Source organism: Microcaecilia unicolor, chromosome 13 (genome assembly GCF_901765095.1).
Source record: "Microcaecilia unicolor chromosome 13, aMicUni1.1, whole genome shotgun sequence".
NCBI classification, from domain to species: domain Eukaryota; kingdom Metazoa; phylum Chordata; class Amphibia; order Gymnophiona; family Siphonopidae; genus Microcaecilia; species Microcaecilia unicolor.
The window spans coordinates 103,040,050-103,067,483 of NC_044043.1; the positions used below are offsets into that span (position 1 = coordinate 103,040,050).

Genomic DNA, 27,434 nt, shown 5'->3' on the forward strand with positions numbered 1-27,434 from the left:
TTACCACATTCTCTGGCAATGAATTCCAGAGTTTAATTACACGTTGAGTGAAGAAATATTTTCTCAGATTCGTTTTAAATTTACTACATTGTAGCTCCATCACATGCCCCCTAGTCCTAGTATTTTTGGAAAGTGTAAACAGACGCTTCACATCTACCCGTTCAACTCCACTCATTATTTTATAGACCTCTATCATATCTCCCCTCAGCCGCCTTTTCTCCAAGCCACTTTAACCTTTCCTCATAGGGAAGTTGTCCCATCCCCTTTATCATTTTCGTCGCCATTCTCTGCACCTTTTCTAATTCCACTATACCTTTTTTGAGATGCGGCAACCAGAATTGAACACAATATTCAAGGTGTGGTTGCACCATGGAGCAAAGGCATTATAACATCCTCATTTTTGTTTTCCATTCATTTCCTAATAATACCTAACATTCTATTTGCTTTCTTAGCCACGACAGCACACTGAGCAGAAGGTTTCAATGTATCATCAACGATGACACCTAGATCCCTTTCTTGTTCCGTGGCTCCTAACGTGGAACCTTGCATGACGTAGCTATAATTAGGGTTCCTCTTTCGCACATGCATCACTTTGCACTTGCTCACATTAAACGTCATCTGCCATTTAGACGCCCACTCTCCCAGTCTCGTAAGGTCCTCTTGTAATTTTTCACAATCCTCCTGTGATTTAACGACTTTGAATAACTTTGTGTCATCAGCAAATTTAAGTACCTCACTAGTTACTCCCATCTCTAGGTCATTTATAAATATGTTAAAAAGCAGCAGTCCCAGCACAGACCCCTGGAGAACCCCACTAACTACCCTTCTCCATTGAGAATACTGATCATTTAACCCTACTCTCTGTTTTCTATTTTTTAAACCAGTTTTTAATCCACAATAGGACACTATCTCCTATCCCATGACTCTCCAATTTCCTCTGGAGTCTTTCATGAGGTACTTTATCAAACGCGTTCTGAAAATCCAGATACACATCAACCAGCTCACCTTTATCCACATGTTTGTTCACCCCTTCAAAGAAATGTAGTAGATTGGTGAGGCAAGATTTCCCTTCAATAAATCCATATTGACTTTGTCTCACTAATCCATGCTTTTGAATATGCTCTGTAATTTTGTTCTTAATAATAGTCTCTACCATTTTGCCCGGCACCGACGTCAAACTCACCGGTCTATAATTTCCAAGATCTCCTCTGGAACCTTTTTTAAAAATCGGTGTTACATTGGCCACCCTCCAATCTTCCAGTACAAAGCTCGATTTTAAGGATAAATGACATATTACTAACAATAGCTCCGCAAGCTCATTTTTCAGTTCTATCAGTACTCTAGGTTGAATACCATCCGGTCCAGGAGATTCGCTACTCTTAGTTTGTAGAACTGCCCCATTACATCCTCCAGGTTTACAGAGAATTCATTAAGTTTCTCCAACTCGTCAGCTTCAAATACCATTTCCGGCACCGGTATCCCACCCAAATCTTCCTCGGTGAAGACCGATGCAAAGAATTAATTTAATCTCTATGCTACAGCTTTGTCTTCCCTGATCGCCCCTTTTACTCTTCAGTCATCTAGCAGTCCCACCGATTCTTTTGCTGGCTTCCTGCTTTTAATATACCTATAAAAAATTTTACTATGTATTTTTGCCTCCAACGCAATCTTTTTTTTGAAGTCCCTCTTAGCCTTCCTTATCAGCGCTTTGCATTTGACTTGATATTCCTTATGCTGTTTCTTATTATTTTCAGTTGGTTCCGTCTTCCATTTTCTGAAGGATTTTCTTTTAGCTTCCTTCACCTCACTTTTTAACCATGCCAGCTGTCGTTTGGTTTTCCGTCCTCCTTTTTTAATATGCAGAATATATTTGGCCTGGGCTTCCAGGATGGTGTTTTTGCCCAGATACGATTATGAGCCCTCTAGGGACAGAGAAGGTACCTGCATATAATGTGTACAGCGCTGCGTACATCTAGTAGAACTATGGAAATGATTAGTAGCAGCATGTGGATAATGTTTGTCAGTTTATGGTACTACTCATAATTCAGAATTAAAACCTTTGTACAAAGTGGTGCCCTGGATTCATGCACATTGATTAGTTCTTAATCCAGAATAAAACCATAGTATGTTGGATTTTTGAACACAATTTCAACCTTCTATAGATCCAACTGTGTTTGACCATAAAATTTCAACTGCAGACTCTTTTAGATAACTTGAAGTATTGATTGACTACCAACTATCATTGAACCTTCAGATCTCAACAGTTAAGAAAGTTTTTGCAGTCCTATATCAATTACATTCTATAAGGGATTATTTTGATAATACTGCTATGCAGATTCTTCCTTATGCTCTTCTAACTTCATCTGTTGATTACTGCAATGCAATATAGGAAGGGACTTTGCAAGCAATTATTAAAAGACTCCACACTTTAAAAAAAATGCAGCTATTTGTTTTTTTTATGTAGAGCTAGAACGTTTGATCATGTTAGGCCACTATATATTCAGAAGCAATAGCTCCCAATACAATATTGCATAACATTTACATTGTTATCCTCACATTTAAAGCTTTTCATAATGACTGCCCACTGTATCTTACATGCCCGTATGACCTGCTTGATCTTTTAATGAGCATCGTTTGGTCCAGCTACTCATTTTGTGCTTAGCACCAGCATTATGAATTTCTTTACCTGTACAGTAAGAGCTGAATTAACACAAAGGCTTTCACAATTTCACTACAAATGCATTTCTTTCTGCAAGCTTTTGGGAAGTTGGGCACAGAGCTTCAGAGACACTGCTGTACATCCTCTATCTGTGTGTTGTTTGGTTACCACTCTTGGTGTGAATTCACATTCCTTTTTATAGAGTTCTTGTCTTATGATTCATTTTATTTATTTTGCTGCATTTGTATCCCACATTTTCCCACCTCTTTGCAGGCTCAATGTGGCTTACATTATGCCGCAATGACAATCACCATTAACGGAACAGAGTATTGTTATAATTAAGATACATAAGATATTTTAGATTGTAAACTTCCACCTACTCAGCAGATGACAGCAGTATAGCAAGCTGCTCCTCCTACCACACTAGAGAGTGGAGGTGCTGCACTGCTGGGAGTGACAACAGAGTTTGTGCAGGAAGGGAATTGCTCAGGCTCCAGTTTCACACCCTAAGATGGTGCAGTGCTCCCCACCCCCATCTGATGCTGTACAGTACTGAGAAATAACACTGTACAGAGGTAAGCAACTAAAAGCCCCGGGGAGAGAGGATTCACAGTTCAGATTTTAGGCTTATTATTTGCAAAGCACTTGACTGTTGGAGGGATGGGAAAAGGAGAGATGCTTAACTGTTGGAGAAGTATTGAGAGGGGAGAATGGAAAGATGCTTGACTGTTGGAGGATAAGGAGTGATGCTTGACTGTTGAGGGAATGGGGAAAGCTGAGATGCTTGACTTTTGGGATGGATGGGGGGATTGGCAGTGGGGAGATGCTGGACCTTTGGTGGGGAGAGGGGAGATGCTAGACTGGGAGGGAAGAGTGAGGGTGATGCTGAACTATTGGAGAGATTCTGGACTACAAGAATAATGGGGAGAGAAACAGGGGTGACTATGGGCATGGTCGTAGCGTGTGGGAGAGGCCATGGGGAGGGCGGTTTGGCAAAGTGTAGATAGGTAGATAAAGAGATGGCAGAAATAGAAAAAAAAAAGGAAACGATCGATGTCAAAGACATATGTAGGAGAAGAATGGAAGATGACAGCAGATGAAAGGAGAAATAGCAAATGCACAACAGACCCTAAAAAGAATTAGGAGAACATAGAAGAAAGAAGAAAAGAGCAACAGACCAACATGATTGGAAAAATTAAATGCTCAGATAACAAAGGTAGAAAAGTATTTTTATTTTATTAATTGGAATATGGTGACTTTTCCACGCAAAGGAGTGAAACTGAAGGCCAAAGAGTGAGGGTTTTCAGACAGTACATCCAGGCTATAAATTTAGAAAGATTTGAGTGTAGTAAAGCTTTGGAAATGAATCAAGGCAGAATTAAATGATATTGGCTGATCTTTGGAGTCACTGAAAGAATACAAAGTGGGGAGCAGTTTGGGTAAATTTTTTGAGCTGAAATTTGTTTTACACCCAATAGTTAAAAGTATGTATATCAGTTTCAGAGCACATGTATTTGCAGTAAAGAGAAAAGGCACAGGGCAAGGAGAGACAGTAGCAGGATGGTGTGTTCAGATTTTTTCTTACTGGTTGGACCACTCATTAAAAGCAGTGATAAAGATCAGTGCACTGATACTAATGCTCTGATGAGTGAGAAATAGGACTCACGGAGCGTGAGAGTGAGAATGGTTTCAAATGAGCATGACACATAAGAATAACCATATTGGGTCAGACCAATGGTCCATTTAGCCCAGTATCCAATTCAGGTCACATGTATCTGGCAGAAACCCAATTAGTAGTAACATTCCCAGAGCAAACAGTAGCTACCCCCATGTCCATCTCAAAAACAGACTATGGACTTTTCTTCCAGGAACTTGTCCAAACCTTCTTTTAAACCCAGATACGCTAATGCTGATATTACATCTTCCAGCAGCGCGTAACAGAGCTTAACTATTCTTTGCGTGAAAAAATACTTCCTCTTATTTGTTTTAAAGTTATTTCCATGTAATTTCATTGAGTGTCCTCTGGTCTTTGTACTTTTTGAAAGAGTAAAAAAAAAAATAGATTCACTTCTACTCATTCTATACCACTCAGGATTTTGTACACCTCAATAATATCTCCCCTCATCCGTCTCTTTTCCAAGCTGAAGAGCCCTAACCTCTTTAGCCTTTCCTCATACGAGAGGAGTTCCATTCCCTTTATCATTTTTGTCACTCTTCTTTGAACCTTTTCTAATTCCGCTATATCTTTTTTCAGATACGGCGATCAGAACTGAACACAGTACTTAAGGTGAGACTGCACCATGGAGCGATACAGTGGCATTATAATATTCTTGGTCTTATTTTGCACCCCTGACTGAAACTTAGCATCTCTGCTACCAGACATTAGAGCATGTTAAATGCTGAGCGTCCTATCTTATAGCTGTGAGGCCTCATGGTACTTAGTGTATACTCACGTCCATTAGCGCATCAGAGTGCACTGGTTTTAGTAAAAGGACCCCTTAGCGTTGTGTTAAAAACTTTTGTTTCAGAAAATCGTCAGCAAAGTCTAAGCCTTTCTGGATCCAGCAGTCTGATGACACTCGCCTGCAGTATCCTCTCCCCTCCTCTTCCCCTTCCACACATGTTTCAATCTCTTTCGAATATCTCATTTTAATATTCCGTCCCATCCCTCATGTTGCTGCGGTTTTCTTTCTTATATAGTGACCAATCAATATGACCACTGTTTTGACAAGCCTGATCATGAGAAATGATATAGCAAATCTCACATTAAACATGAAATATTAAACATATATGGTTCCATACCACATGGACTTTTACCCACGTAACACTGAGGCATTCCCTGAGCCACAGTTAAGCCAGGAAAGGCAAAAAAGCACATTGTTTGTCCTTTTTTCTAAGGCAGTTTGCTCGAAGTACTGGTGTAAACCCATGGGTACAAAGTAGCAGCAAACAGTTTGATTCCTGCTCCCATAATCTTATGAATACAGCACAGACAGCTGAAAAGCAGATCTCCATCTGAACCCCATGCAGGCATCAGACTGATACAGGGAAAACACAGCACAAAATCCTGACGAGCATCTTATTAATAATTTTGTGTGTTCATGACTTCTTGTATCATCCAAACACCTGGATCATGTTGTTTTCATGTTAAATATTAGATAAAATCGCTGAAGATCAGACCTTCATCAGTTCCATAATGCATGCAACGCTTACAGCAGCTGAGAACTGTCATAGTGATAAACCTGATTCTCAGATCAAACATATGAAAATATGTTTAATGAATACTCACTGAGGATATCCTGGAGCTGTGCACATACAGTATGACATTATCCAGACTGAGATCAATGGACAGTCAGAGAATCCGAACTTTTAAAATTCAATAGTCAGTGGTTCAAAAAAAAGAGGGAAAAGGTCCCGTCAGACTGATTTCTCCCTCACTCTTGAATGCAAAATGCTGCCAAGCTCCAACCTGCTCAGAGAAAACCAGCTTGTTTTCAACACATAAGTGCTAAATCCATCTTTTTATTACACTTCTAACTGTAGCAATATATACACAATTGTATTTATACATCTGTAATATACATTTTATTTATAGTTATCTACAAGCTCTGAAGATGTGCACTGTTAGTGAGAAAGTTCCCAAGGATGCCCAGTCTGTAGGGTAGCATTTAACAAAACCCAGCAGGAAGTGGAATTGTAAACCTATAAATCTCCTCCCCCATGCAGAAACACGTGTAAAGTTGGGGGACAGATGGTCTGTTACCCAGCTAGAAGCTCAGTGGAACCTGCCAGATAAGTAATGTGCTCTGTGTATTGCCACCATCAACCTGCTTCCCGTTAGACTGAAAGTTTCGGTAGCCTGCTCCCCCTGAGATGACAACCACAGATGTGATCTCTTTTCGGTGAGCATCCCTAGCACAGCTTCTGCTTCTCACCCAAACATCTGGGTCATCAGCCATTTCATAGATGGAACCATCTTCCTCGCTCTGCTGCTGCATACCAACGCCCGCTGCGGACGGCCCTTTGACTGACAACAGCTGCCCCGGCAAGTGTGCCGTGGAGCGTAGCCGGTACTGTAACAAGATGCCTCTCTTCCCGAGCTCTTTGGGGGTTTGCACTTCCTGAGCAGGCTCCTGGGTAGGGCCATTCACTTTAGTGGGCTCCTGTTCCATCATCCCCTCACTATGTTCCTCTTTGTTGCTCTTCAGGGCTTCAGGGGCCATAGTGCTGGCAGCCATAGCCAAAAGTTCGACAGGGCCACAGTGGCCATTCAGGGAGACCATGCCTTTCCCTGCAAATGGAGAGACAACAGAGAGAAAAAGAGAAAAGAGAGAGACAAGTTTATTAGCAAAAAGCTACCATGTTTTGCTTCATAAATATTGTAAATGTCATGCAGGAAGAGCCCAGGGCCCTTGGCTGCCTGAGAAACGTGTACACATTAGTACCAGCTTTCAGCATGTACCCACACCTCCTCACAGTATCTCATGTCACAATTCTGAATGCCATGCATAGACACCAAGGACAGGCAACATATGGTATTTTCTGGCATGAGTAGTGAATATTTCACAGATGGCTTGAAACAAGACGTGGAATCCAGTGAAAGGGAATTGAGACATCCAGGTCCAGACGTGCAAAGCTCCTCCTGTATTTTACAAAGGATTTGTTCTAAGGACATGAGAACTACACATCCATGTCTCTCCATGATCTATGGGTGGAGGGATTTTAAAAAGCTGCACTCAGAGAAAAAAGTGCTACTTCACCCCACATGTGAAAGCAGAACAAACCAAACTCCTCCTGCGGTCTCTAGGTCCTACTCAATTAAAAAGGGAGGTTTTCCTTCAGCTAAAGCCTAAGGCTTTAGCATTGAGAGCATCCTATTTCCTTAAACTTCCTTGAACAAGCCTGGGGGGGGGGGTGTCTGTTTACTAAGCCTGCTAGCGCAGCACTGCCCTCACAGCCCTTTCCAATTGAATGGGCTTTGTCGACACTAGCGCGCAGCCAGCCGAGCTAGTGGCTCAGTAAACTCAAGCGCTAGTGACACACGGAGAAAATTCAGACGTTTTTCTTGATCCCCTACAACTTCCTTTTGGATAAAAATGAGTAACTTGATTTTTGATGGGTTTTTTTTTCTCTCTAGTCTCTAAGCAGGTGTTTTACAGTTAGTATAGGTTTATCCTCAGCCCTGATTATTATTTGAATATTAGAATAATATCTTTATTTTCTGGCTTTAGAGAAGGTTTTTCCTTGCTGTGGAGTAGAACGAACTAATCGTGTACTTTATGGTATTTTTCCTTTGTTCTTCTTTAATGCATTTTTGAAACTTATAAATTAAAACAATAATAATTAAATAAAATTTTTAAAAATAAATCTCCTCCTGCCAGCTGCACAGGGCTTCCCCCCATCCCCTCCTGAATCAAGAACCCCCTCCTCTGCCAATGGATCCCCATTAAGATACTCCAGACCCTGATCTCTGCCCAGCCTTACGGGGGCTCTTGGTGTCTAATTACAACAGAAAGGATCCCCAGTGGTTCCTACTCCTTTGGCTTCCACAATTGCACGTGACCTCTAATGATAATCTTGTGGTACTACATCAAGCATCTCTCTGGTTCTTCATGGTTCTTTTAATAGCATAGAAATGTAGGCAGAAATTAAGCCCGACTCTTGATGAATCCCGAGGTCCTTCATCAAGAATGATCTGCTTTTTGTGACCTCCTCAGAAATTATAGACCAGTTAGTCTGACCTCTGTGGTGACCAAATTATGGAAACACTTCTAATACCAGAAAGTTAGATTTTAGCAAAGCCTTTGACCAGAGCTGCCAAGGGGGCCGACCCACTCAGTGGGAGATTTAAGGGATCAGCAGCAGCATGAGATGGTGCTTTATGAAGGTGCCGCTGGATGGGAAGGCCACTCAGCAGGAGATCCCAGCTTCTCAGCAGAAGATGACCCACAAAAGCGAGAGACTTGGCATGTCTGTTTGACACAGTTCCACATTGGAGCTTAGCCGAGATTGGGTGGCAGAGCCAGCTGGTGGTGGGAGGTGAGGATAGTGCTGGGCAGACTTATACGGTCTGTGCCAGAGCCAGTGGTGGGAGGCGGGGCTGGTGGTTGGGAGGCGGGGATAGTGCTGGACAGACTTATACGGTCTGTGCCCTGAAGAGGACAGGTACAAATCAAAGTAGGGTATACACAAAAAGTAGCACATATGAGTTTGTCTTGTTGGGCAGACTGGATGGACCGTGCAGGTCTTTTTCTGCCGTCATTTATTATGTTACTATGTTACTATGATAAATAAACTGAGCGCCCTCAGTATGAGCCCTATAGTGACTGACTGGGTTAGAAATTGGTTGAGTGGAATGTGAGAAAGGGCTGTGATAAATGGAGCTCGCTCTGAGGAAAGGGACTTTACAAGTGGTGTGCTTCAAGGATCGGTTCTTGGACTGGTTCTTTTTAACATTTTTGTAAGAATTAGTGTCTGGTAAAGTTTGCCTCTTTGTGGAAGATACCAAAATCTGCAATACAGCAGATACAGTGGATGGTCTGGGTAACATGAGGAGAGATCTACCAAAGCTTGAAAAATGGTCCAGAATTTGGCAACTAAGATTTAATGCTAAAAAAAAATGCAGGTTCGTGTATTTGGGCTGAAAAAACAAAACACGGGGTCAGTACAGTAAATAAGGTGAGGTGATCATATCTGATGATCTTAAGGTGGCCGAATAGGTAGAAGAGGCAACGGTGAAAGCTAGAAGGATGTTTGAGTACATAGGGAAAGGAATGGCCAGAAGAAAAAGAAGATGATGATGTCTCTGTATAAGACTCTGGTGAGACCTCGTTTATAATATTGTGTACAATTCTGGAGACGCACTTTCAAAAAGAGATAAACAGGATGGAGTTGGTCCAGAGGGCGGCTACTAAAATGGTCAGTGGTCTTTGTCATAAAGCAAATGGGGACAGACCTAAAGATCTCAATATGTTTACTTTGGAAGAAAGGCGGGAGAAGGAGATATAATAGGAACGTTTAAACATGGCAAAAGCACAAGTGATGGAGTGGAGGAGTGGCCTACTGGTTAGCGTGGTGGACTTTGGTCCTGGGGAACTGGGTTCGATTCCCACTGCAGGCACAGGCAGCTCCTTGTGACACTGGGCAAGTCACTTAACCCTCCATTGCCCCAGGTACAAATAAGTACCTGTATATAATATGTAAGCCGCATTGAACCTGCTATGAGTGGGAAAGCGCAGGGTACAAATGTAACAAAATTGTCCGGTTCCTCCACCCTAGAAGTACCAGATTCCCTTTGTATTGATGCATGTGAGATTGATTGTAAACAAATTATATACTTCGGGTATTTAGCTTAATCCTGCTTTGAGTACGAAAGATCATGTGAAGAAGATAACCAGCACTATTGTTATGAGATAGAAAATTGATTAGGTAACTGAAGGATTATTTGATGCCTGATAATTTTAGGCTGGTAATCCAAAGAATTGTTATGCCAGTGTTTGATATACTGTAACAGCCTTCTGATTGGATTACTTGCAACTACCAGGATGATTTGAGTTGATTTGATCATATATCTCCTCCTTTGATGAAGTTTCAGTGCTTGCCAATTCAATTTCGGATAAAGTATGAATTATTGCTGTTAGTTTTTACAGTGGTAACAAATGTGGTACCTGTTATTTCTTCTAGTTTACATTTATATCAACCTGTTAGATGACTAAGATCAGTATCAGCTAATTTGTCTGACGTGTCTTCTTATCAGGTGTTACAGAGCTTTAATTTTTTATAATGTTGGACCTAAATCTGAGAAACCTTAGATCTTTAGATCAGTTTAAAAGAGTGTTAAAGACATATTTGTTCCCGTGTGCTTTTACTGATTTGACGGGTACTCAGTAAGGATGCAGACGGTTTCATTTTATCTAGCCTGGTTTGTTAAGTGAGAATGTGAACAAGTTTTAAGAATTATAATGTTAGATTTGTCACATGGTGTCCAGAGTTGATTTTATATCGTGCATATTAATGATTTGTATGTAATATTGTACACCGCCTAGAATGGTATAAATTTGAGAAATAGATAAATAGCTACCATCAATTGAGGCAAAAAAAAAACCAAGTAATCCCCTACAGTTTTCTGTAGTTTTCTCTAAACCGCTTTGAATTTCACCAAGAAATTTTCCTACTTATTTAGTCATCATACTTATGTATTATTATTAAACAACACTTAATTATCTTATGTTATGTTGATGTGACTGACATTTTAGTGTTACTACCTAGTGATTTTTGCACATTAAAATTGTTCGACCTAAAACACAGTAAAACAACTTCATTCAAACGATACAATTAACAATGTGTCAGAATTTTGCAGTCACCGTGAGTGCTCAAAGTGTCCACCCCCAGTTTTAACACAGGCCTTCAGTCTCTTTGGGACGTTCTTAACAGCCTTGTCGCTCAGTCCCTGTGGCAGGCTGTCCCAGATCATCTACAGTGCTCCTTTGAGTTTGGCGATTGTATGTAGCTTTGGGTGGAGTTTTTGATAGGCTTCCAACATTGCTTCCCAAATATGGTAGACGAAGAAGTGAACTCTGAAACCGGACAGATACTTCTGGATGCAGCACCACTTGTCCTAGTATGGTTGTGAACTCACCACTTCCACGTATGTGTAATACGGATGCTCCTGATGTGTGTGCCAGAAAATACTTGTGCACTGCTGCATGTCTTTGTAGGTATTTTACAAAGGCTCCATGTTTTAGTATAGCCTTTTGAACAATACTGCTGGAATTGAGAAGGTCTCCACCTGGATGTCTCAACTGTGATCTCCAGGTTCTATGTAAAATGGGCATTTTGTGTACTAGGAGTCTGTGCCCCATGACATTCATAATCTGTGGATACCTGGAGCAATCCTTCTAACCACTATGCTATTGGTTCTCTTGTAATCAATTATATCAAAGCCGCACAGAATCCAGTTTTCACCAGAACCAGTTGCATGAAGTCTGAACTGCACTACTGTAATCACAGGAGACCCTTACCTGTAACTTTAGGGATACCTTCCAGCCGGGGCACCGGCAGAGTGACAAGCATGCCTTGATCTGTGCCCACCCACAGCAGTCCCTGGCAGATCAGCAACGTGGTAACACGAACGTTCTTCAGTCCTGAAGGGAAAGATCCCAGTGAGAATTCAGTCACTGAGCAACAGTGCAATAACATTATCAAAACCTTCAGTATCGCTGGGGCACCAGTGGTGTGGGTGGCTGTGATTTCCTACCATCTACAGTTAGCTATTCATTCAAGTCATTGATTTCAATATTATACTGATGGTTAAGACACAGAGATTTTGCTTAGCACTTTGGAAACAGCTTTACAAGTCTTTATTACTTTTATATAATTAAACTCCTTTTTTTTTGTCTGTTTGATACCATCTTCAAATGCACATGAATAGACACCTCGACTGTAAGCCTGTATTATGTCTAACAGTAGATAGTTTTGGCTACTGGCTGAACAGGGATGACTACCAGCTACATCATTAGTAGAATGCTTTCTTGCAGAAATGTTCCTTTACACTTTTTGACCCCCTTTGGGGCTCATTTTCAAAACAGAAAAACTTCCAAAAAAACGGCATAAAGCAGCAGATTGACTTTTTTTTTTTTTTTTTTTGTAGAAATGTCCAAATCGCTATTTTCAAAACTAATTTTTAAGACTTTTTCTATGAAGTTTATCTAAATCTCAAGGGGGCATGTTGGAGGCATATTTTGGGCGGGACTAGGGTAGGCTTACAATTTGGACATTTTTTTGTGATAATGGAACATTGTAAAAATGTCCAGGGCAAAAAAATAGGACATTTTTGGATAGACTTGTTTCAATTACACCAAAGGAGTGGCCTAGTGGTAGGGTGGTGGACTTTGGTACTGGGGAACTGAGGAACTGAGTTCGATTCCCACTTCAGGCACAGGCAGCTCCTTGTGACTCTGGGCAAGTCACTTAACCCTCCATTGCCCCATGTAAGCCGCATTGAGCCTGCCATGAGTGGGAAAGCGCGGGGTACAAATGTAACAAAAATAAAAATAAACTGACCAGATGACCACTGGCGGGATAAAGGCATGACCCCCCCTTAATCCCCCAGTGGTGACTGACCCCCTCCCCCTCAAGAAGTGAAAGTGACAGTAAATGGTACAAACAAAGACTGACCTCTCCGAAAATTCTATACACAAATATACAGACTATCAATGTACTTTTCACGTAATATGGAAAGTTGTAACCACTTTGAACCAAAACTTGTTTTTGGATAACAGTGGGATACAAGAATGCATAAATAAAATACATACCAGGCTCTATGACACGGCATTCCTTTTACAGCAGCAAGTAGGTCCCTGGAGTAGCATAGCGGTCAGTGCAGTGGACTTTAGAGAAGGGGACCCATATCCCACTTGTGGTGGAAAGTATGAGCACCCTCAAAAACCACAAAATACCGGCTCTTGTAATGGTGTTCAGTTGGGTACAGTACGTTTTTTGCTAAGGGGATTATGATATGATGTGTACTTGGGACCTTTTATATGAAGTTCACGGCAGTGCCCTCTAGGCTGCCCCACTGCTCACGCTAGGAGGACTGCTGGCCCCCAGACATCCCAATATCTTGTTTTTGTGCATTTTTCCCTTGGACATTTTTGGGTTGAAAATGACCCTAAAACAAAGATACACTGAACACAAAAATGTGTAGAATGGGGTTGATTTTTGAATCAAAAAGGTAGTCGTTTTTCCGGTTCAAAAATGGCACTGGATTTTTGAGTGTTTTTTGCAAAACATGCAAAATCGGATTTGGACGTCGTATCGAAAATAACCCTCTTTATGTCTCCTGATGAATGAACAGACGCCTGTGTTTTTGAAATGCATTAATTGTTGCTATGAATGAAGACATTTTTATGTCTGTCCTAATTATTTCTTTTAGGCAGATCCAAACATGCTCTAAGCTGCAGTAGAAAAACAAAATGGAATGAGAAAAGGCCTGGCTGCCGAGATCGCTCTGCTCAGACACCCTTTTGTTATCCTCTTCCCTGGCTCCAATCTTTGGCAAATGCAGAAAATGTCTCCTGTAAGCTGTTCCTCACTGAAAGGCTTCTGACCACTTCGCAGTGCTAAGAGTCACTCTAAATGGAGAGACCTTTGGGCCTGCTCATCCCTGACTCTTGTCACATATGGTCAGTCTCTTTGAGAGAGCACTGACCTGTGAGGCTGACATTTTTGACCTCTATATTTGGGGGTTTCACAGTTCCCCAGATGTTGGTGGGATCATATCAGTCCACAGACCATTATTAAAATGGACTTGGGGAAACTCCACTGCTTATTTCTGGGATAAGCAGCATAAATGTTTTGTACTTTTTGGGATCTTACCAGAATGTTACAATGTTTGTACGTTTGGGAAGCTTGCCAGGTGCCGCTGTCGTGGACAGGATGCTGGACTCGATGGACCCTTGGTCTTTTCCCAGTGTGGCATTACTTATGTACTTATGTACCTGGATTGGCCACTGTTGGAAACAGGATGCTGGACTTGATGGACCTTTGGAGGGGCATAATCAAAAGGGGCGCCAAAGTTTTCCTGAGGACGTCCTCGCAGGACGTTCCGGAGAAGGGGCGGGGAAACCCATATTATAGAAACAAGATGGGCATCCATCTTTTGGTTCGATAATATGGTCGGGGATGCCCAAATCGCGAAATTTAGGTCGGCCTTAGAGATGGTCATCCCTGATTTTTGGGGATAATGGAAACTGAGGACACCCATCTCAGAAACAACCAAATCCAAGCCATTTGGTCGTGGGAGGAGCCAGCATTCGTACTGCTCTGGTCTCCCTCACATGCCAAGACACCAACCGGTCACCCACTGCAGTGGACTTCAGAAATTGCTCCCAGGTGCATAGCTCCCTTACCTTGAGTGCTGAGCCCCACAACCCCTCCCCCCCCCAAAAAAAACGCACTCCCCACAACTGTGCACCACTACCATAGCCCTAAGGGGTGAAGGGAGGCACCTACATGTGGGTACAGTGGGTTTCTGGTGGGTTTTGAAGGGCTCACATTTACCACCACAAGTATAACAGGTGGGGGGGGGGGAATGGGCCTGGGTCCACCTGCCTGAAGTGCACTGCACCCACTAAAACTGCTCCAGGGACCTGCATACTGCTGTCATGGAGCTGTATGATATCTAAGATGTATGGTATCTGAGGCTGGCATAGAGGCTGGAAAAAATATTTAAAAACATTTTTTTTAGGGTGGGAGGGGGTTGGTGACCACTGGGGGAGTAAGAGGAGGTCATCCCTGATTCCCTCCGGTGATCATCTGGTCATTTAGGGCACATTTCTGTGGCTTGGTCGTAAGAAATAAAAGGACAAGGTAAAGTCATCCAAGTGTTTGTCAGGGACGCCCTTCTTTTTTCCATTATCAGTCGAGGACACCCATGTGTTAGGCATGCCCCAGTCCCAACTTCGCTACACCTCCGACACGCCCCCATGAACTTTGGTCGTCCCCACAACAGAAAGCAGTTGAGGACGGCCAAAATCGGCTTTCGATTATGCCGATTTGGGCGACCCTGTGAGAAGGACGCCCATCTTCCGATTTGTGTCGAAAGATGGGCGCCCTTCTCTTTCAAAAATAAGCCTGTTGGTCTGTCCCAGTATGGCAATACTTATGTACTTATATATCTGTGAGTTGCTTGTTGACCCTGAAAGGATCCTGGCAGGGTCTCCACCCTCGGTGACCTATTCTCTAAATCCTTCTGGGGTCTATCAGACTGTCTGCAAACAGTGATCAGTTCTCTGACTCTGGCACAGCCCTGTTGGGGCATTTTAGCTCTAAAATCTGCTCCCCAACTCCCATTGGGTCTTGTGTGACCTGTTCTCTGACCCCTGTGTGTTACTCCCCGAGAAGGACTGGCAGGAGCCTGAAGATAAACTCAGCACAGTGTTTATGTTTCTTCAGAATTATTAATAGTGACAATAAATGTGTAACAAAAGGACTATATGCTAGGTATAAAAAGTGTGTGGGGTTAGATTCCTATGTATCTTGGGCATCCCCATCTGGTCAGAGTGTGTCACTGAGGACATGGGAGAGACTCGTCAGCTCGTAAACATGGGAGAATACATGACATGCAGAGAGGGGGGAGGGAGACAGAGAAAGAAAGAGGGAGGGAGAGAGAAGAGATAGATTGGGGGGAGAGAGAAGAAGTCAGGGGAGACGGACATTGAATCCCTGTCCCACACAGATGTCAGGTTTTCTATCTCACAATCTAGCACTTTGGCTGTTGACAGATCCAGCAGGCAGGCAAATGGAGAGTCTGGCCCATGGTAAGTGTAGCTGTTTTGCCACCGATTCTGCTGGTGTAGAGAAGAAGCAGTGGAGGTGGCAGCAGGAGGGAGGTGGGGATTGATCTTGGTGCCCCTCCTGCATGGCGCCTGAAGAAATGGTGCACAGCCACACAGCTTAGAGGGAACATTTCTCTTACTTGGAATGAGCAGTGTGAGGTTGCTCTACCCCTTACCTGGCATAAGCAGTGTGGAGCGAGTTGCAATGTTTATTTCCTGCAGAAGTTCTAGCGTTTCTGTGTGAAACAATCTGATGGATGAGCCCGCAGAATACGCCATCCAGACTCCACCCCCTGCTTTTACCATGTGCGTCACACACACCTCCTTCTCCTGGTGAGCCTCAAAGCAATGCTAATGGAGAAAGAAAGCAGGTCAGTGAGACCAGAACAGATTCCCTCATGATAAATCACATAACAGTCGTTGGTTGTAAGCAGGACATGAGACTCTCCCATCCAGTACTAACCTGATATTACATTTCCAGCATAATGTGACAGCAGTAGAAACCCTTCCTGCCCACTTAAGCCTCTTTCAGTATTTAGGCATCGAATGGGCCCAAGCAATTGCCCAGAGCACCAAATACCCAGGCCAAAGTGAAGCCCGTTCTCAATGGAGGGTCTCGTGTATGGGTGACACTTCAAACAGGTACCATTATATCATTAAGACCTTTCTCTGCTCCTCTCCACTGAGATCTGACACCTACTTCCATGGGTTGAGTGGGGTGGGGTAACAAAGCACTTGACATTGACAGAGAGGGGCCCCTGGTGAAGGAAGAATGAGAAGTACATGACGTGTGGACTTGGGGGATTGGGTGAGGGAGGGAGAATATGGGCTGTGAGGGTGGGAGAGGAAATAGGGAGATTTGGGGAGGAGACAGAGCAGACTCTATGACTGAGTTGAGTGAGTTGAAGCTTAAAGACTGGGGGAGCTATAAAACTGTAATATAAAAAAAAAAAAAACACCGTCATAGGAACCAACAATGAGAAAATCAAGAAAAGATGAACCAGACACAAAAAGATACAAATCCCAGACACAGTTTCCAGTAGACCACGGAGGGAAGTGTTATCTCAAGCCATTAAGTTCCCAGTGTTCGAGCTGTTTATATATATATAGCATACAGGGAAAGACTGCATAATAACTATACTAAGGATATTCAAGGCTATTCAATTCTGCTGTACTGTTCATTTCTTTAGGTTTCAAAAAACAATAACAATTATTTGAAAGTTTTAAAAAAAGACCGGGGAAGTTGGTTATTAAAGCTGAGGACATGGAATGGGGAGAAAAGAGTATCTGGAAAGAAGAGAACATGGACTCATATTGAGTGGGACAAGTGTAGGGGTTGTGTATTTAGGAAGAGAGCTGGAGGAAAACAGTGACCCCAGGTAGGGAGGGAAGGATAGGAACTGGTGGGAGAAAGAGAAGCCTGGTGATGGGAGACAGGGAGGAACAAGGATGGGAAGGAAGTGATGTCTGGTGAGGAGAAAGCAGGACTTGATTCAGATTCAAAAGGGTGAGGGACTGAAAACTCTAGGACTGACTGGGAGAGTGAGAATTTGTAGTGGGGTGCAAGGTCCATGAGGCTGAGTGGAAGGAAAGGAAGGACCAAATTAGATAGGGTGCTGAGCAAGGATGTGGGGATTGGCTGGAGGGGGGAAGGCCAATGAGGTACGAGAAATAAAATTAATGTACTCTTGATGCAGCTGGAATGTTGTTGTCTTTGGGTTATTTCACAATGTGTCTGGTAGTGGAAAGACTCGTTCCTGTCCATGCTGGTTCCAGTCAAAAAACAGCTGCCCAGACTTCCTGCAGCAGTCTCGTGAGGCTGCTGCAGGAAAACTCACCAGCCATTGCAATGGAGCAGCGGCACGGGGCTGAAATGAGTGGGATTCATTGCTGCCCCTGAAGACACCGCTAGACTACTAGGCCTTCCAAACATAGGTGTAAGACGGCCTACGGGTGGGATTGAGGGGGGGATGATTGCAATGGAGGGGGAGCAGAGAGAGAGGGGGGACTTCACTGAGGGAGTCGACTCGGGAGTTGGGACGTCCATACCCCACCTCCCACACTAATGCCCGCTTTGCAGTCGCAGGCGAGAAACATTAGAAGCTCAGTTTACAGAATAGTGATCTAAGTCAGTTAAATCACAACTATTAGTGGTAATTATTGGTACTTATCGCCAATTAGCTAATTATGTTGCACATGTACCTAAACCTAGTCTATAAGTGGGACCGCATTTGCGTGTCTGATTCTAGGCACCATTTACAGAATTTGGGTGAATGTGGTTATACTGGGAAAGATGCAGGTTTTCATTTTTTGTTTTTTTATTTGATATTAATAAGAAGTTCGGTTGAGATAGGTCAGGAATTAGGTAAATAGCCTGAAACCAGGAAATGTTAAAAGTTTTATTAAGTAAGGTGGGAAAGGGAAGGATATGAATGGTGATTTCATTCGTGAACCGATTCTATTCATTAATGTGCTGACAATATATTAAAACTTGTGTAAATAAATAAAGGATATAGAGATAGAATAGGTTCAGAGAACAACAAAAATGATTTGGGAGATAGAACATTTCCCTTACAAAGAGAGGTTAAACAGGTTAGAACCACAAAGGAAATTCATTCCTTGCTGCAAGTTGGAATCCAACACAACACCACAAGCTGGGCCCTGTGGTTATCTATACAATCTGCTTCTCTGATCAGCAAAGCATGACTACAGGCACTGAGCCAACCAAGTGAGTTCAAATGCAATAGCAAATCAGACTGTCCTTCTGTAACCTTGAACTGCCTCCTTTCTTAGACTCCTGATAGAAATGTTCTGTTGCCTCAAAACAAACCAATTCACAGTCACTTCTAAATATTGCATCAGTTCCCTCATCCCTGCAAAATCATTTAGGGCTTTGTTGTTTTTTCACATGCAAATTGTTTTTGACGGTTTATGCAAATGTCATGCTTATGTCAGGCTGCAGATCCAGGAACAGCAGTGGGGTGGGAAAAAAAAACCTTCACTGATTTGAAGTAAGGCAGAGGATGGGCCTGAATGCAGGAAAGGAGGTCCAGACCAGACTGGAGCCCAACAGCTCCCTAGAGAGGGCTCTGAACCCCACACTTGAACCAGGTTCAAATCTGCTTATAGCAAACTGTCACCTGCACACCAAAGCAAGGTGAGTGGATGCAGGAAGATGTGACTGTCCTAACACAATCTGTTGGTAATTCCATCAGGTCGCCAAATTCAATTTGCTGACATTTGGTCTTCCATATTCACGGTCACGACACCCATATTTTGGAATAATCTACCAAATTATCCATGACTTGAGTTTAAAGTAGGCCTAAAATCTTACTTCTCTGAGAAAACATTTAAACATGATTAAAGATTTATTTATAAACATTTACATAAGAATAGCCATACTGGGTCAGACCAATCGTCCATCAAACCCAGTATCCTCCTTCCAATAGTGGCCAATTCAGGTCACACGTATCCGGTAGAAACTGAAATAGTACCAGCGTCATATTGGCCACCCTCCAATCTTCAGGCAGTATGGACGATTTTAATGACAGGTTACAGCACATCAGCAACTTCATGCTTGAGTTCTTTGAGTACCCTTGGAACTATGCCATCCGGTCCAGGTAATTTACTACTCTTTAATTTGTCAAATTGGATCAGTACATCTTCCAGGTTCACCGAGATTTCTTTCAGTTCCTCTGCATCATCACCCTTGAAAACCATTTCCAGTACAGGCAGATCTCTTACGTTTTCTTCCGTAAAGACAGAAGCAAAGAATTCATTCAGTTTCTCTGCTATGACCTTGTCCTTCCTGAGTGCCCCTTTTCCTCCTTCGTGAACTAACGGTCCCATAGATTCCCCCACAGGCTTTCTTTTTTTTTAAATGTATGTTTATTATTTCACATAAACAAGTTCAATACAATATCCAATACTTCAACTTAATGTACAGTCAAAATGCGCTGTTGACAACAAATGCTACACAACCCCCCCAACCCCCCCGCTCCCTACCCCCCACCCACCCTCCCTCCAGAGTAACAACAGTCGGGCTCAACAGTTCAACCCTCACAGGCTTTCTGCTTCTGATGTACCTGAAAAAGTTGTTACTGTGAGTTTTAGCCTCTGTGACAAGTTTCTCTTCATATTCTCATTTAGCCTTCTTTATCAATGCTTTGCATCTGACTTGACAGTGCATATGTTGCTTCTTATTTTCTTCATTTGGATCCTTTTTCCATTCTGTGAAGGACAATCTTTTCGCTGTAATAGCCTCTTTTACTTCATCTTCATCCTTCAGCCCCTCTTCATCCTTTGCACATGGAAAATGTCTTGCATTTAAGAGATACTGAGCAGACACTGGGGCAGTGGAAGCAGAGATGGGGATTTGGAGAGCTGGAAAGCTGTACCTCAGAGATAGCTGACTAGCAGTAAAAGTCAGAGGAACACTGTGACAGAACAGTGTGTTTTAAACCTGTAACATTGCCTTTATTAACTCTTGAAGTGCATTTCTCTAGTTTGGCCAGCAGGTGGTGCATGTTTTATGTTAAAGCTGTTATAGAAAACTGTATGCCCTCTTTTAGTTTCACTTAATGAAGAAGTGAATCTACATATTATGAGCAGTATAATTTTAAAACTTGTTGACTGGGCTCTGATTGGCCTGGAGTTTGAAATTACCCAGCAGTCATTGCTGGCTGTTGCTTCAGATTCAGCCCGAGAGAGAGAGAGAGAGAGAGCGCTCTTTGCTGAAGCCCTTTAAAAAACAGTTATATTTCATAACTGGTGAACAGCTATATGCCCTGATCTCCCCAGGTACTTCCTAGGAAGTAAACAAATGTTTAGTTAGTGTTATAATTGATCCATATTTCAGTTACTTGTTATTGCTTCCTGATTACATTATTTTGTTCCACTGTTCGGTTTTTTAAAAGACAATAAACAATATTTAGTTTATTATCTCTGTGTCTGGACTGATAAGGAATCCTGGTGGTTTGTGTGTTGGGTCTGTGAGTGCTTTCTGGGAACTGTGGAACCACTGGGGGTGTGGCTCCAGTAACCTAGAAATCACTGGGGATAATTGGAGTGTGGGAGACTCACCCAGAGGTGGTTGTGACCCAGTCGGTGGGAGAAGAGTGCTAGTGTAGACCACAAGCAGCAGGTGCAGGCAGACCGGAGCTGTGCTGGAGATAGACCCTTAAGTGTCCGCTGGATAACCCCCCCCCCCCCCCCCCCCCCCCCCGAGGGTGGCTAAGTGTTTCGTGACAAACAGAAAGTGCTAGAACAGAGAAGTAGGATAGAGGGAAGATCAGTTTGACCCGGGATGGAGCTACAGATAAGCAAGAAGATTTCAGTGCCCCGAGTGCACCATGGATCATATACTCAGAATGAAACACACACAAACATCTGTATGAAAGCATCCACTGACATGCACAAGTGTAAAGGCATTTATAAAAGTGAATACCAAGAAAACAGAGGGAACAGAGGATCCTGCAGAGACATGAGGAATTATAGAAAAAAGAAACATTTTGAGTTGCCACACAAAATAACTAATTCATGTTTCTACCATTTAAGTAATTAGGTTGTGTATCTAATGGCTTTTCATCATAAAATACAAGGGAAACGCAAGCTCAAGGTCTTCAAACTGGAAGACAAGCATGAATTAGATATCCTTTTAACAGTAATTTAAACATGTTTGGAAATTCAATGAGTTACTGCTAATAAGTAGTTTTTGTGAGTTTTCATGTCAGTTTCCTCAGGATTCACAAATGACTTCGAGCAGAACCAACCTGATACAAAGACTAGTAACCAGATGTTCTGTTCCAGAGGTGGCTGCAAGAATGTTTGTAAGGCATTATGCTGTAAAGCATACAACCATCCTGTTTTGTTAAAAGGGACCATATAATTGGGGAAGCTAATGAACAGATTTAGGAAACTGGGTTAGCTTAGTTCAGTTGATTTACTTTGTTTTGTCAAAGACAACAAAGTGGTTTATGCAATAGAAGTAAAGGAAAAAAAGAAAGGAAGGTGGGAGGGTGGGAGGGATAAAAGGAACAATAAATTGAGGGCCTGGAGAGGAAACAACAAGGGCAATATAGGACGGGATGATGAGCAACCCACCTGGCCCCAGAGCCCCCAGTCCTCTAAGAAGAAAAAGCTTGCTGAAATAACCACATCTGAGTACTTTACGGAGTAAGAGGTTTCAGAACAGAGGTAAAGAAGAAGACAGTTTCGGGGGGGGGGGGGGGGCAGCATCGTTAGTAGACTGGCCACACAGACATCTCAGCTGTGTTACTTTGCTGTTCTCCACCTTGTGCTCTGCTGTTTTTCAGATCCTCTGGACAGTCACTGTCTTTCTCCTCTCAGAGCACCAAGCACATGGCGGCCCTGCTTGCACAAGCTCCGCCCACCCAGAAGTGACATCCATCGTTAGTAATCTATATTTCACTAGGCCTATAGCGGTGTGCGCCTAAGGAGCATGCACAAGGAGCAGGTCCTGCTCCTTTGGACACTCCTTAGGATGCGCCTGGAGATGCATCCCACTCCTCCGTTTCTAAAATTCTGCTCTTCTAAAGCTTCTTTTCCCTCTTATCACAATCTGTCCCATGAAATCCATCCTGGTACTATATGTCCTACCCGTTCTTTCCCTTATACTCGCCAGCTCATACCAATCCCTACAGTCACTGCCCCTCTCCCTATCTCTATAAATCCAAGTTCCAACTCTCTGCTGGACTCTTGAACTGTCATTCCATTATCCACAAACACTCTCTTATTCATGACCGTATGACTACTAACAAACTTAATCTCCTTTTTCTAACTGAGACCTGGTTCACAGATACAGATGCAGCCTATCTTAACCAGGCAACGCTGCTTGGTTACTAATCCTTACACTGCAACCGTGTGACTTGTAATGGTGGGGTGTTAACTTGGGTTAAATTGCGGTTCGACAGTGCCAAACCCCTCCGAGAAAAACTGCACTGGCTCCCTATCAAAGAACGTATTACTTTCAAAATCTGTACCCTGGTCCACAAAATCATCTACGGCCAAGTCCCAGGATACATGACAAGCCTTATAGACCTCCCTCCCAGAAACACAACCAGATCATCTCGAACATACCTAAACCTCCACTACCCAAAATGCAAAGGATTTAAGTACAAAGCAACCTATGCGTCCAGCCTCTCCTACATAAGCACACAACTATGGAACGCACTACCAAAAGTTGTGAAAACAACCTACGACCATCTAAACTTCAGGAAATCGCTAAAAACCTACCTGTTCAAAAAGGCATATGCCACTGATCCAACATAAATACCCACACTCTGCAACACAGAAAAATCAAAGCTCGTAATGGACTCTTTATAACCTTCCCTCTCCTCGAGCCCCTCTGTATCTGAAACACAAGTACCTTACTCGACCACAATATCAACTTGCATTTGTTTCTTTACCGGACCTGGCGCACACCTTCACGGTATTATGTAAGCCACATTGAGCCTGCAAATAGGTGGGAAAATGCGGGTTACAAATGTAACAAATAAATAAATAAATATATGGGAAGAAAAAGGGAGTACAAGTGGAGCATGAGGAACACAAGGATTTTCCTATTTAACTGCTAATACTGTGTGGGGATTAGTACTCCCGGCTCAGCTAGACGATTATCTGATGTTCTGCAGGAACGTACAAGAGATTCTTGCCACTTTTTGGATGGTTATGCTCAGGGGTGTGCTGGTAAATTTTTAACAACAGGCTCTTTCTCCGGACGTAGCCAGCTCTGCAGTTGGAAGGGCCAGGGGTGGCCGGAGGGGGGGGGGGGAGCAAAACTTGCATCTCTCTCCTCCCTCCTTTCGTGCGGGCACGCTAGGCATACCTTTGCTGGCGGCTAATAAATGGACTGCCACCACTCCCAACGTCTTGCTCTGAGCAGTATGCTCGAGAAGTCCCAGCCTGCTGCTCAGAGCTGGAAACAAGGAGTGGGGAGCAGCAGCAGTCTATTTACTTGGCTGGCAGGGCTCAGCATCCCCACCAGCAAAGTAAAAGCCCACATTTTGGGAGCCAGTTGTTAAAGTAGCCATGGAGGGCCCTACTTTAACAACCGGCTCCCAAAATTCTTAAAAACTTAACAACCGGCTCTTGCGAGCCTGTGAGAGCCTGCTCCAGCACACCACTGGTTATGCTTTAGGAGGATTAAGACGTCAATTGTTTAAATAGACTTGTAAATACTTCCAGACAGCCTCGTTCACTGTCACACTTGTTTTTTGAAAGAAGGGAAATCCCACCCACTAACATCCTTCTTCTTCAGGTGGAGGCACCAGGTGCTAAGCAATCAGGGACCGATTGAGCCTGAGTAAGGGGAAGTAATGTCATACCTTGAGGATTCAACACAAGAGTTAAAGAGGATGCCATATCAAGAGTCTACAGTCACATCTGTCGCATTTGTTCCTACAGCACAGCTGGAAAATGGCATCATAAAAATCCGGAGTGGAGAGGCTCAGACACAGACATCCAAAACACTGTTAAAATATGCTGTTTCATTCCTTACACCAAAATATGTCCTTCCTTTGCTGAATACTCCGGGCAAAACCATTTTTCCACTCTCTCATCAGCTCCAGCTTAAGATTGTTGGAACCTCCTGCTGCAGGGTCTGCAGTGAGTCTTGTCATTCCAATATGATGTATTCAAAATTTAACTATGTGACCTCTCTATTCGCAGCGTCTCTACACTTACATAACCCCTATTTTGAATGTGAAAAACAAAGCAGCTTCAGAGATTATGTGTGTTTATAAAACAGGTACCCAGAACCAGTCCCAACAGTACACAAATCCTCATGCATGTGTGTTCTCTATGTGTAAGATACCTGTATTTTATAAAAATGAATGTATATTCCTGCTCCAGCCCAAAGTACATCCCTGGAAATTGCCTCTGCACGATCGCTGTAAAAGCATACGCTCTACGTGTGAAACAAATGCAGGTTTATAAGAGAACTTTTCCATGAAACTAGCTTCATAAATTATTGCCTACATTGGCTCATCATCCACTTCCCTGTACAGTTCAACCTTCTCTTACTCACATACACGTCACATTCCTTCTGCAACTGCTCGATCTTTATTGATCTTAATAAATTAAATGAGCACAGCATGTGTATTCTGTTTCTACACTGCTGGCTACATCTACTAGTGCTACTGAAAATATAAATAGCAACGGAAGGCAGGAGAAGCAGTGACATAAGGGAAGGAGACGGGGATGGTACCTGGGATTTTAGTGTGGTGGAATCCAGCACGGTCACCTTGTTGCCACAGCTGGCCCAGACACAGTCATCTAGTACCAGCAGAGTCCAGACTGGTCCAGCACCCACCTTCGTACTCAGGGGGCTCTCAGGGTCCCACAGTCCCCCTGAAACAAAGAAAGGATCCTATTAGAATGGGTTGCTTAAATGGTTGTAGCAGGGCTTAGACATGCCCAGAAGTGGTGTGCTCCATTTCGGATGGAAGGTGGTTTCCAGGAGAGATACTGGAAAGAGAGGTGGAAGGGGTTTTAGTATCAGAAGAAAATTCTCCTTCCGAGACCATGGCAAGCAAGAGTGGAAGGGAGGTTAAGAAGTGACAAACATTGTTAATCAGGATGTGTTTCTCTCTCAAATCACATTCACAATCTAAACATGTATCATGCTCATAAATTTAGGAGCACAACCTTTATAGAAAACCCTCCATTGCCCCAGGTACAAATAAGTACCTGTATACAATATGTAAGCCACATTGAGCCTGCCATGAGTGGGACAGCGCGGGGTACAAACGTAACAAAAAAAAAAATAAGGCCCTATATTTGGAAGTTGGCTCTTTGTGTGAACTGATGTACATTTGAAACACTTGTCTACCCCTCATCCCCCTCATTGTTCTGTGATAAACTGTTATTATCAAATGGTGGGTTAATCAAATTCTATTAAAACGTAAAGCTAAGCTTAACTCCTGGAGTAGCAGAGCAATGATCTATTCACCTGCCGGCTGTGAGTACAGTCAGTATTTAAGGAGAATCAGCCTAAGCACTGCTCACCCTGAATCATCTCCTCAGCATCAAGACCCCTCATGCCATAGCTCTTCCAATATTTATTTACTAAATTTCATATCACACCCCACCCATTAAACCTGGAGCAAGTTACAAACAGTTCAAACAATAAAATGAGAAATAATATAGTAATAAATACAAACAATAATTCAGAAAGGGGCAAATATTCAGATGGAAGAAGTGTTTTTGGCCACTGTCAGTGTTATGCCCAGATACTCAATGTCAGGCTATGTCCGTGTTTATGTGACCATCTCTGTCTTTTGCAGCTAAGTGCAATATTCAGCCTAAACAAAACCAGATTAAGACAGGACTGTGTTTTACGCGGTCTGATTTGTCTGGTTAACATATTTATTTATTTATTTAGATTTTGCTCACACCTTTTTCAGTAGTAGCTCAAGGTGAGTTACATTCAGGTACACTGGATATTTCTCTGTCCCAGGAGGGCTCACAATCTAAGTTTGTACCTGAGGCAATGGAAGGTTAAGTGACTTGCCCAAGATCACAAGGAGCAGCAGTGGGATTTGAACCGGCCACCTCTGGATTGCAAGACCGGTGCTCTAACCACTAGGCCACTCCTCCACTATAGCAACATTCCGTGTAGAATCTCAGATAGTAGCAACAGAATCTCAAATAATTTATTTGGATTTTTGCTCACACCTTTTTCAGTAGTAGCTCAAGGTGAGTTACATTCAGGTACACTGGATATTTCTCTGTCCCAGGAGGGCTCACAATCTAAGTTTGTACCTAGGCGGTTAAGTGCCAATTCTGCTGGCCAAAAAAGGAAAAATTATACCTTTGGCGTTGTGACGCAACGCTATGAGATCCAGAATCAGAATGCCCTATTTCCAACCTAGCAACCAAAAGGCCTTCTCTGATAGCTCCCACTCCACCGGATCTAGAGAGTTCCGGCTGAGAAAATCCACCAGCACATTTAGTATCGCCGCAATGTATGCTACCAAAATAAGCATCAGATTCTGCTCCGCCCACCGAAGCAGGAGGCACGCTTCCTCTGCTATTTGGCACTGCGGGTACCACCCTGTCTGTTGATATACGCCATCACAGTGACATTTTCTGACAAAATCCAGACCAACTTGCCCTTGAGGTTGGGCCAAAAAGCCAAGAGAGCCTTGCGAATAGCTCAGAGCTCTAGGCAACTGATCGGCCGCAATCGCTCTGATCTATTCCATACTCCCTGAGTGTTGAGGTGGAGACAATGAGCCCCCCAGCCCATCAGGCTGACATCCATGACCACCACCATCCAAGGTGGTGAAGCCAACAGAATCCCCTGAAGAAAGTTGGCCGAATGGAACCACCAGGACTTGTTGTTCCTGGCTGAAGGTGTCCAAAGAAGACGCAGGTTGTAGTCCTGGGATACTGGATCCAACAGGACACCACAAACT

General features: G+C 43.1%; 1 protein-coding gene across 10 annotated transcripts in view; it reads right to left on the reverse strand.

Moving 5' to 3' along the window:
• Positions 1 to 5,928: 5,928 nt before the first annotated feature.
• The window catches only part of ARHGEF10L (Rho guanine nucleotide exchange factor 10 like), a 180,010-nt gene continuing 158,504 nt past the window's right edge, over positions 5,929 to 27,434 (reverse strand). For all 10 annotated transcript variants that reach the window (XM_030222304.1, XM_030222303.1, XM_030222307.1 and 7 more), the window contains 4 exons: positions 25,223 to 25,365; positions 16,173 to 16,347; positions 11,680 to 11,802; positions 5,929 to 6,950 (listed from right to left, as the gene is read on the reverse strand). In XM_030222304.1, the coding sequence (XP_030078164.1) occupies positions 6,427 to 6,950; positions 11,680 to 11,802; positions 16,173 to 16,347; positions 25,223 to 25,365 (965 nt within the window). In that variant the 3' untranslated portion in view covers positions 5,929 to 6,426. The remainder of the gene's footprint in view (positions 6,951 to 11,679; positions 11,803 to 16,172; positions 16,348 to 25,222; positions 25,366 to 27,434) is intronic.